Here is a 12136-nt window from a genome sequence, read left to right on the forward strand (position 1 = left end):
CATAATTTGCCACTTATATAAATTTCAATTTAAACTATTCGTTCAGTTTTCAAGAAGGCATAAGTGATATTTTAGCTTTTTGGAGGATTTGAGGGGTGGCAACGCTGTTACTATAAATTTAGGTTAAGTTTTACTCTTTTAAACGACGTTATTTTCGACAGTCCTTTCGTCATGGATTCGAACAAGTTTTTGTTCGAACCCATAGAAAACAAAAAAGTTAAAAGCTTCACACTCAACTTCGTATGAAGTTTGATTACTTCATTCAGCTCAGTTTGACATAGTCTATAAGCTAATTTTGTTAGTTTCAAGCTTTAAACTCTCTGTTTTGGATGGACTCGGACATTTTCACTTTAGGTTTATCGAAACTGTGAATTTAAGGGAAGATTTGTTTAAATACTAGAGTTGGGAGGCCAGTCCTCCTTCCAGAATTTTAGAAACATTTGGAGAATCAGAAAAAGGATAAAGATCCTCTAGAGCCATTGATGATACACAAAAGCGTCAACATCTGTCAAAGTTTTAGTTGTCCGTTCCTTTTCCCAGGGCCAGGTAGTAAACCTGTCACACAGCCAATTAGCAGCTAGGAGTGAACCTCGACCCCCGTATTCAAAAGCACAGATCAATCCACCTTATTGCGACTATTGATCCTTTTGAAGGCAAGGTAGCTTTATTTTAAGAGGTGTAAAGGCCCTAAACGGGACTTTTTTGTATTGTATCAGTATCTTTCGTTTTCTTATATAACTCCAGAAATCTTTAATAACAAACAGAATAGAATATGAGTATATATAATTGACAATATATGACAATATAATTTTTTTATATTGCTTCATTCTTTTTCTATGAAGGCACTTCAATTGTTACCATGATTGAAAAGTAGCCTTTTCTGTTATATTATACACAAAAAAGCCTTCGACTTTTTCGCAGCAGGAACTCGAAAAGAACGAACTGCACTGTCATCACTGTTACCCGAGAATTCCTTTTAAAGTATATTTGATAAAACCTCGCAGATCTCTTAACATTGTTAGTAGCTTCCCTCACTGACTTGACCTCTCAGTCTTACCGGACTTTAATTTCCTCGGTGGGATTTCGGTCATGGCAAATACAATGACTTGCTTTTATTTCGATCCAATTCGTTTTCAAAATAAGTAATTTTGGGTTACTATGAAATGTGGTACATACTTTACTAGGTTGCAGATGCCGCTACAACCTAGAGATACCACGACTACCTTTTGTTAACTAGAAAGGGCAATAGGTATTGCAACTTGCTTAAAATGAGCCCTTTAACAGCTCTCTACTTTGCTCCAGTTCGCCTCTAGTGATGACGAAAAAACAGCAGTAAAAGAGGCCCATCAGTGTTATCGATGCAAAAAAATTTACTTGTGTTCGAGGTGGGGGGGCTATGACTTTCCAGTGTGGGTTTTCGACAATGGCGATTTGAACGGTAAAGTTTTCATTTTAAATCAACACTATTTTTGAAATTCCCATAAATGTGTTTTTGCAACAGGCTTTTATCATTAAGATTCATCGAAACAATAGTTATCATTCCTGAATCAGCTTCATATAGCAAAATCTTCGCACTTGACAGTTTTTAAAAAACCTTTTTTTTTCGGTTCCTATGAGTCGTCGTTCGTTCTTTGCTATATTGCAGCTATTACTGCAACGATAAAAGTCTCGAGAGAAAGATCAATGAAATGAGCAGCTTAAATTTCCTCTTAATAATTCCAAGCATTTAACACATCCTGATTGCTATTGCAAAATGAAAGAGAGATTAAATTTTGGGGTGGCGGTATAAAAGGCCTTGCTCTCTCCTCACGTTTCAGTAAAAAGTTCCACTTATAAATTTTTATTATTTGTTTTATTATAGTTGACTTGAAGTATCTAGATACAATGAATCAATATTGATGTCTAAGTGGCATCAGTACGTCCACTGTTTTCTGACTACGCACAATGTGTGCCATTTATATTTTATAAACAACTAATTTTGTACTTTGAACCCTTTTCTGCCATAATCTGTAATGAAAACTCAAAATTTTCATTTCAATGATATTGAAATTGAAATTACTTTTTGAATGAAGTAATCTCATAGATTACATAATACACAAAAAGCTTATTTACGTAAAAGTTAATTTTTTACTACAACCGCTTCATGTATTATTTAGCTGCATTCTAGCATGTATTCTTACAAAAAAAACATCTTTACAAAACATATAAAATGTTTATAGTAAAAATGTTTACGTACAAAAAAAATCTTTACGAATACGTTGTTGCAACTTGTTTGTACGGGTCAGACAAAATTTCAGTTGGGGAGGGGGTCGAGTCTTGTAACCCCAACCACCCTCCACTAGATACGGTCTTGACTACCTGGTAGTTTAAGATCCTTTTCATCAGATTCTATAGTTCCATTTTCATCCAAAATTTTAGTATATTTGTTACACATTCCAGAATCCACTGCTAGGATGAGCTTATGAGCTACTTCTCCATATTCTCCAATTGCCACTTCCATAGCTAAAATATAAATATAAAATTAGTAAACATCTTTCATTCTTTGCTAATTCCCTTCTTAAACAACAAACCAAGTTATTTGCAGCATTGCGATAGTAAAAATAAAAAAAGAAGACAAAGTGTGAGCACAGGATCAAAAGAGAAATTCAAATCACCCATAACTTAGAAAACTTCAAAAAAATTAATACAGACGGTAATCAGAATAACCAAAGACTTAAAATAGACTTACTATAACTAAAAAATCTTAAAAGTACCTGGAAGTTTCCTTCCACTATACTATATTTCTCTCGAAAATGATCGTTACGGATGTGTGTGTTTTTTTTTTTTTTATCATGATTGCATTTTAAAACAGAAATCGTAAAATAACGGGGTTGGAAGGTTCAAACGAAAATTACAAATATTAATACCGTTTTCAACTACCACAAGAGATCCCGCCACCAAAAAGTGCCGATTTCAGCCATTTTGTGTTACGAAGCAGCAATTTTGGCGAAGCAACAATTTAGGGACACTATGCTATTGATCAACAACTAGTGTTTGTCGATTAGGTTAGGATTATTAAAAAACAACCAACATAGCATCACAGCTTCAGAGACCGTTCTTTCATATGGTATACTGTTCAGCCCCAGACAAACCTGTAGTCCATATAAATGGAAGTTTATTATAAATCGTTTACACAAAAATACTCACTATTCACTGTTGCTCAACTGCACACTAGCTGTTTGAGGAAGAAGATAGTGGGGATTTCTTCTGAGGGAAGGTGGGTGCCTGAATCCTTAAATTATGCATTTTGAAAGCAAACTTTTAGGACTTTTCGTGAAAAGTCCTCCGCACTGAAATTGAGAGAGGAGGAGGAGGGGGATTCTCATATTCTTCCTTCATTTGGAGGAATATAAGTACCAACCGTGTAACATCAATATTGAAGGTGTGATATCTCAAATCTCATTATCGAAATAATTTGAGTAAGATAAAACAAATTACTCACATATGTTCTGGTGTAGAAAAGGAGGGAAGTCCACCAGAAACAAGATTTTTCAAAAAATCCTAACTCCTGAGGATATGCTGAATTAAGATATGAAAAATCCTACTGGAATTTCTGACTCCCATCTCCATTGCCAAAGAAAACTTTCAGGGATTGTTTATTTTTAACGGGTTACTATTATTTTCAAGGTATTTGCGACAAAAGCTACCTTTAGCGTAAAGAGTAGAGAATTGAAGAATATTATATTTAGAGTGCTCCTGCAAATGGCTCTAAACACGGACGGAGATTACATAGAAGAAAAAAAATTCTAATGACACAAAAGTGCAACCTCAAAAATCAAAACGAGTAGCAATTATCCATATGATGCTCTGTTTACTTGATATTGTTGGTAGCAACTGGGCGAGTCACTACCTGAAAACAATCATAGGTCAATGTGTTTCTAATAATCACCAGAATATACAGCCTTTCCACTCTTTATGCCTGAAGGCAAGCAAGAACTTAACAGTATAAAGATTGCATGCAACAAGGTTTTATGAAAGGTGACAAACTTTATATTTCGGTTTGTCTACCTGTACTTTTGATGGCTGGAGGGGAGTCGGGCCCAAACTCTTAGGAAGTTATTTTTGGGAGGAAGGGACTAAGAGAACTTATAATTTATACTAGGTGGAAAGGAACTAAACATTTTTTTCTTGTCTTCACAAAAGAGGATATGCTAAGGCTTTTTTCTTACCTGTCGTCCGACAAGATTTTTGGCTAATATTTTAGAGGCTGCTCATATTCTCAATACTCTTTTTGTTTTTGTTTTTTTGCTGTTGTTTAACCTCACTCTTTGCTTTCGTTTGAAAAATAATGATGTAGGTTCTTTTAGTAACGCAATAATTAATCGGATTTCAGTTTATAGCCTTTACAGATTGATTTCCTTGCTTCATATACGTAATGATTTCCTATTTACGCGATCTATCATTCAATGTAACTAGCATTAAAGCTATTTCAGTAACCAAGACAGTAAACACTGACGAATTTAACGCAGAAAGCTTTCACTATATCTAAGACATTACAATCCAAGCACACTTGAAGATGATTTTGTTTTGGACCCTACCGTGGCTTTGACTTGTGTTCAATTTGATTGAATAGTGGTTTCATGCCATAAGAAAAACAAAATCATCAGCAACTGAATTAAAAATTTGTATGAAAATTCTCACATAACACAACTTCAGATTCAAAAAAAAAATCCTAGAATAAAGCTAAAAATCATACAACCGCAATAGTAAGTTAATATTAGCATTGATTTCTCACTCTTTACTTTAGGTAATGAACTATGAATGTTATTTTCTAGATTTAAAAGAAGGGTTTAGCACAATGTAGGCCAACTCCATTTTTGTGAATTTAAAAGTAATGAAGTCCAGTTTAGTTGTAATTTAAAGTTTTTCAGCGCCTTTGTGAACTAAAAATGTGTTTCGCTCATGGGCTAAGATATTACAGCCGTTGCTAAAGGGCTCTGGGAATATTCGTTATCAGGTAAGAGCAATACAGGAAACCAAACAATCAAACGCACTGGGCCTTGTTTGGTTTATTCCTATCAGCTTTTAACAAAAGTTTAGCGTAAGTCATATAGCGAAATGGTCTTGAACCTTCAACAGATTCAACAGTGGAAAATCGTAACCGATAGCCATAAAATTTTGTCATGGATTTCATGTGTTGAAACTTGTATTTTTGGAGTTAATAACTTTTTTCAGGAGTTATTCCTCTTCAGCTTGGAGTTATTCCCCCATGCGCGTAAATCGTTACGCGCCATATTAGTTACGCGCCATTGTAGTTGTGTCCCTGTGTCCCACCTGTGAATAGAGATAGATATATCTATACATGTTTTCAACTACGTAGAACATGCAAATGTACAACATTCTTCGCTGTCCCACTGTCTGTGCATATAAATAGATTGTCAGGTTTACTGACTCTTGAACATGCAACATATAAGATATATCTATATATGTTTTTAACTACGTAAAACATGCAAATATACAACATTCTTCGCTGTCCCATTGTCTGTGCATATAAATAGATTGTCATGTTTATTGACTCTTGAACATGCAACATATAATTGTCCATGGGAAAAACAATCCGTATTCAGATCTATACCTCATTATTCTAATGATGTGTCCCTGTGTCCCGGTCGTCATTTATATTCCCTGTGTTCCGGTCGTCATTTGTGTCCCGGTGTCCCAGTTTGCAATTTCTTTTTGAGTGTACCGGTCGTCATTTATATTCCCTGTGTCCCGGTGTCCCGGTCGTCATTTGTGTCCCGGTGTCCCGGCCTGTAATTTCTATTCGAACAATCCCTGTGTCTCGGTCGTCATTTATATATCCCACCTCTGCCCCCAGCGTCCCCTTTGTAGTTGTGTCCCTGTGTCCCGGTCGTCATTTATATTCCCTGTGTCCCGGTCGTGATTTGTATCCGGCTGTCCCAGTCTGTAATTTCTCTTTGAGGTTCCCGGTCGTCATTTATATTCCCTGTGTCCCTATCGTCATTTGTGTCCCGGTATGTAATTTCGTAAAGTTGACAAACATGACGTCAGTCGACAAACAACTTCATGACGCATACAGCTCAATCCTTATAATGACGTCAGTCGATAAACATGACGTTAGTTGACACACAAACATGACGTCACTCGACACACACACACAGACAACTTATATATATATATATATATATATATATATATATATATATATATATATATATATATATATATATATATATATATATATATATATATATATATATATATATTAGTTAGTGTGTTTTAATTTTATTTGTATTTTTATTTATATTATTTTAGTTTTAGATTCTAGTTTGTTTTTTTCTTTCTTTTTCTATCATGCGCTGAAGCCTTGTTTTATCCGGGTGAAATATTCGTTTAAATTTTTGTTTTCTTTGTCTTCCTTTACTGGCCATAGGCCCATTTGTTTCTTTCACATTCTTTTCTTTATTTTGTCATGGCTGGCCAGTTTGGCTTTAGATCTTTTATTTTATGGAGTTCATACCACATTAATACCGATTACTTCACTATTTTATTTTGCATCTAAATATGGAATAAAAAAAAACTAACCAAAATCAGCCGGATTATGGTAACTGGGACAGTGAAGACCAGCTGAAGCAAGAAAAGGAACCAGTCCCGAAGTAACTCCTTTGTAAATGCACTGTCCATCAGCTAGCATGTACAGTTGATCAAACTGTTCAAAAATCCGTGCACTCGGCTGGTGAATAGTGCAGACAATTGTTCTTCCTCCATATGCTAACGCCTTCAATAGGGCAATACATTGCATACATGATGCGCTATCAAGACCACTAGAAGAGTAATTATGCTAGTATTAATGAAAACTCGAACTTTTCTCTATAAATCCTTTTTTCCTAACATTCCTTTATATCAACATTTAGTCTAAGGTAATGTTTTTTAGCACACATTGAAAAATATTCTATTTCAGGTACATATTTGAAAGTATGTTTATTAATCAGACATCTTATTTAGAAAAGAAATTCGAGACAGACAAAATCATTCAGCCGTGCGACGAAAAGCGGAGCTTCACCAACAAGCATGGTATAGAAAGGAGAGACCTATATAAGCAACTCAAATGACCTGTATACGCAATGCTCGCCTCACCGCTATTTAAAAATGTGAGCAGTGTGGAACGGCTTTCAAGAAAGTGGACTCGAACTTCATCTATTCGAAACTGAGGGGGCTGGCTAAAAAGAAGGACCCCAAGGCAGTCTCCCTCATTGATGAACAAGACCACCAGATACAATCCACAGATGAGATCCACTCTAGATGGAAAAAAAACACTTTGAAAATAAACTGAACTAGACCATCCTCTCAGAAGCAAAGCTATTATTCGGTTTCCCCATAATTACTCTAGACCACTGTCCAACCTTTCTTGCTCGGAAATCGAAGCACCAAGCAGATATTCAAAAACGAACAAAGCCATGGGTCTGATCGACAGCCAGGACTTCTGAAAGACAATTGCAATCCCCCCGTCAATCTGTGTCAAAAAATGTCACCACAAAAACAAACAAAGCTCCTGGGTATGACAGACAGCCAGATGTTCTGAAAGACAATTGCAATCCCCCCGTCAATCTGTGTCACAAATTACCACTGCTGCCTGGGAAGTAGGTTACTCCCCTCACCATAATGCTAATCCATGATATTCTTTGTTCATGAGAAAGGTTCGAGAGCGGTTGGTGACAATTACCAACTAATTAGTCTTACTGATAAGAGTCATGTTTAGACGCACCCGAGCAGAATCCTCAAACTTGATCTCATAATACCAAGCGAGTTCCCAACCAGACAGATCGACGGTTACTCTGATTTTTACACCCCGTCAGATCATCAGAAAATATCTAACTGACCGTAGTATTTACTGCCTCTTCACAGAATTCAAAACAGACGTTCGACGTCATCTGGACAGAAGGTCTATGGTACAATCTTCCTTACTTTTGCATTCCAAGTATCTTGGTTTCCTTGGGCAGTGACATGTACATGAAGTTTAGAAGCCGCGTTACAAAGCCTTATCGAAAACTTAGAAGCATTGGTCGGTGCTTTACAAGGTTGCTTGCTATCGCCAGAGCTCTTCAATCTCTTTTTAATTGCAGTCCTTACCTTGCCTGTCTGATACCCTTTGAGGGAGGCTGCCAATTAACAAACTAACTTACGCCGATTATATCGATTTAACCACAAATTCCCTCCTCGACCTCCAATCTCAAATCAACAATTTTTATACGACGACAAACCTTTTTAGGATAACCGTCAACACCTCGAAAACAAAAGCCGTGTGCTGCTGTCGTAAACCTGACTCCCAAGTAAATCCAAGCCGTCAGCTTGATGGTGATAATTTAGAATCGGTCGGGGAATTTATCTATTTCGGTAGCTTACTCATCGTCGACAGTAGCCACTCCATAAACATCAAGAGACTGTCTGGCATTTGCAAACTCCAGTTTTAAAACTTGGATACCTTTCTGAGGAACAAGAACTTATCAGCGACCCTTAAAGTGTGGCTATTCAACTCATAAACTATGGCTATCGCTATTTATACCTATCAAACTTGGACTTTCAAAATAGATGACCAGTCGCCACCTTTGAAACGAAATTACTTAACGACGTATTGTTTCCATCACTTGCAACGATAGAGTCTGCAAAACCAAGCTTCTCCGAAGTCACAAGGTCAAACATACTATCGTCGACAGAATAAAACTAAAACACATTAGATTGTTGAAACACATCAAACGCATGGAAAACCCAAGTCTCAAGAATATAGGATTTGAAGGCCGTGTACATGGTTCTCGCCCTAGAGAGCGTCCCACAAAATATGGTAAGATAATTTCTCGTCCCTTAACATCACGTACCTTCTTGGTCTGGCAAAGGATATGTTCATTTTGGAGCTAGGTCAAAAGATAAATGAAAGGATATGTCCCAAAACTAACTTCGAGGACGGATGGGACTCAAGTTAAGTAAAGTCAAGAAAATAAATTATTTAGATACAAAACATGAAGAAGAACTTAGATGCACCTTCATGTTTAAAAGGCCAAATGGTTAAATAACATGGGAAAAAGGCAATTATGTTGTCTTAAACCCATGACTTATTCCCTTCTATCTTTTGGTCTCAAGATGAAAAAAAACTGCTTTTTTTCTATTATTTCAATTTATTAAACAACAGTATTTATCTAAGAGGTCCTTCAAAATCTATCAAGAAAAGATAATAAAAGAGAACTTAACTGATGTACGTTTAATTAAACAAAAGATATATTTAATTCAAAGCGGTTAAATTTTATGCATAGAAATAATAATTTTTTCTTTAACCAAACAGTAGATATAGCCTACACATCAAGGCAAAGTGTTTGCCTGTACACTATTCTGGAGTGTTTGATCTGTGAGCATTCTTGCTTGATACTCTAAAATTCCCTGCCATCCAATGGGCACCCCATCTACCTTAATACTGTGTCTCTATGACCTTCAAATCTAGATAGAATCATTCATTCTACTTATCACTAGCTGCACCGAGATTTTTCATGAATTTGGCAAGAGGGTAGTATAGAAAAAAGAAACTTGATACTGATGGCACAACCAAACAGCTTTCACTCCCTCAAGGCACTTGACAAGTTTTGTATAATTATATACTCTTGTATTCCCAAGAAAGTATTTATAATGTCTTTGAATGACATTCTGTTGAATTCATTCTCTTGTTTCAATGAAATGATCAACTTGCACCTAGGCTTTTATCTTTCCCATGGACGACATGCAGGAAAATTTTCCAATAAAATACTTCAAACCTAATCCCTCAATTGACAAGATCTTAAGAAACTCTGTTTTTCTTAATTGGCAAGATTATGAATAAACTGCCTTATGAGAATCAGTTTTATGTGCAGACATGCGCCTCAAGAGCTGTGCTCTCTCATATTATTTTGTCTCTATATTGTTTTTATAGTACTTACGTATTATACCAAACACACTCGAGAAGTATGCTCTCTTAGATGTGAGAAAACAGATTTTATCTGTCTGTATTCACAGATAATTAGCTTAGGTTCAGAGGAAAGATGGATATATGTAAGTATGAAAGCATATTCTCATTAAATATTCAATATATAGAGTTGATATTTTGGTTAGGTTATGCTATATTAGGTTAGATATTTAATATAATACGTTCTGGGTAGCTTGCTTTCTATAATTCTTTGTCGTAGTTTCCATAATTTTATTTCTAAAGTATTATATTTTCATCATATTTCGGTATATTTAATAATCATTAACCTGATTTCGCTTCTCGAGTATGTTTGATATAATGCGTAAGTATCGTTTTTATATATATTGCATTGATTATTCACATTTGTTTGGCTAGTTGTTGGCTATTGTTGGCTAGTCAGATTTTTGGCATTCATCAATTTCGTTCTATTAAGATCACCAAAATTGCATTAGAACACTTAAAGCTTAAACTTGGCTTACACTAAGTTTAATCCTCGTGTACACGGCTGGTGCCCTTTGGGATCCAAGACTGAGAAAGTAGCTTCATAATTTGGGGACCAAAGCAATTGACCACCTTTGTTCCACCTTTATCCACCTTTGTTCCACCTTTATCCACCTTTGTTCCACCTTTATCCACCTTTGTTCCTATGTACCACAAATCCGGGATAAAGCTTGCTTATTCTATTACGCATGGGAAAAATGAGTATTGGTGGCATACATGTCAATTTAGTATTCATATCTAAAGGGGCTGTAATGTTTTTCCCTAAGGAGCTTGTGTTTAAATGGGCAATTTAAAATCTTTGCCTTTTTTAGTATTTTCTACCATAGTTTCAGCATTCTGTGGCATGATTAGTACTTTTTATCTTTATGTGAAAAAAGCATACCTTGTAGGCTCATCAAAGAACATCACTGGTGGGTTGTTCACAAGCTCTAAAGCTATGGCAAGACGCTTGCGTTGACCTCCAGAAAGGTTAGAAGTTCTAGTGTTTTGACATTCATGGAGGCCGAGAGATTCAAGAACTTCTCTTACCTGGAAAAATCTGTTTTACCTACATTGTAAGAAATCAACAACTAACTTAGTCTTTAAATAATTAAAATACTTAGACAAAGTTGCAATCATTTAATAATATATTCGCTTAAATCAATTACTGTTTTTGATAACAGAGCGAGCAAGGTTTTCAAAAAGGTGTCAAATTTGCTGAAAATCAATTTAGATTTGATAACAATTACGTTTATTGTGTAAAAACAAATCATATTAAAATGGTATGCTGTTATTGGACACTTGGCTGTATATACTAATTTCATAATATGTAAATCTTCTAATACCGACATGGCTTCCCAAATCTTCATTTCCAAAATTTTGTGTTTGATCCTATCTGCAGGCTAAACATTATTTAGTTTCGTATATTTGCTCATGAAGTTTGTAACGTTTACAAAGAAAAGAAAAAACATAAAAATAAATGCCAAAAGATTTAGTTAACTTTGAAATAAACTGTCGGAAAAAAAGTAATTATGAGTCAAATTCTGGATGTATTTTAAGAGGAAAACGTAATCCAGCGTTTTTTGTTTTGTTTTTTAAATTGGCCGTTAGTTATACAAAACTATACATAACTCTAAGTTATAAATTTAAAGTTGTTTACAAAGTATAGTTAAAGTTTAAGTTATAGTAAGAGTTAAAGTATAGTAAACTACCTCACTATACCCTTTGATTTTCAAACTGTTACTTTGTATTGATTTTTTCTACTAGCTCATAATAAAAATGTTCAGACTGAATTTTGATCTCCGGAAATTGTCTCTTTGCTAGGTTTCTAATGCTCTAAGGATTCTCAGATCAAACAATAATAACATTTCTATCTTAGTACAGTTTGTTCGCAACTATTACATAACATTCTACAGACTAAAAGAACATTTCAGGATAAGGAACTAAATTAGTTGTTTTTTTTATCAGAGTAAATGTCTATTCACTATTACGAGCTGAACAATGTATCTTTTTTCAATAGGTAAAATTTTGTTTGCTATCAGCAAGGTCGAACTTTACACCAGCTTTCCCCTTAAAAATTCTCTTTCAGCACTACTTAATTTGACTTTCTAAATTTGAAGGGTTTTACCCTCTGAAAATATTTTTTTAACAGTTAATCTAGAAAACTGATTA

At 35.1% G+C, this 12136-nt stretch overlaps 1 protein-coding gene across 2 annotated transcripts in view; it reads right to left on the reverse strand.

Moving 5' to 3' along the window:
* The window catches only part of LOC136029180 (ATP-binding cassette subfamily G member 4-like), a 90062-nt gene that overhangs the window by 21631 nt on the left and 56295 nt on the right, over positions 1-12136 (reverse strand). For both annotated transcript variants that reach the window (XM_065707299.1, XM_065707298.1), the window contains exons 7-9: positions 10869-11014; positions 6586-6824; positions 2359-2502 (exon numbers count right to left, since the gene is read on the reverse strand). In XM_065707299.1, coding sequence (XP_065563371.1) covers positions 2359-2502; positions 6586-6824; positions 10869-11014 — 529 coding nt within the window. The remainder of the gene's footprint in view (positions 1-2358; positions 2503-6585; positions 6825-10868; positions 11015-12136) is intronic.

This window comes from Artemia franciscana, chromosome 7 (genome assembly GCF_032884065.1).
Source record: "Artemia franciscana chromosome 7, ASM3288406v1, whole genome shotgun sequence".
Classification (NCBI taxonomy): domain Eukaryota; kingdom Metazoa; phylum Arthropoda; class Branchiopoda; order Anostraca; family Artemiidae; genus Artemia; species Artemia franciscana.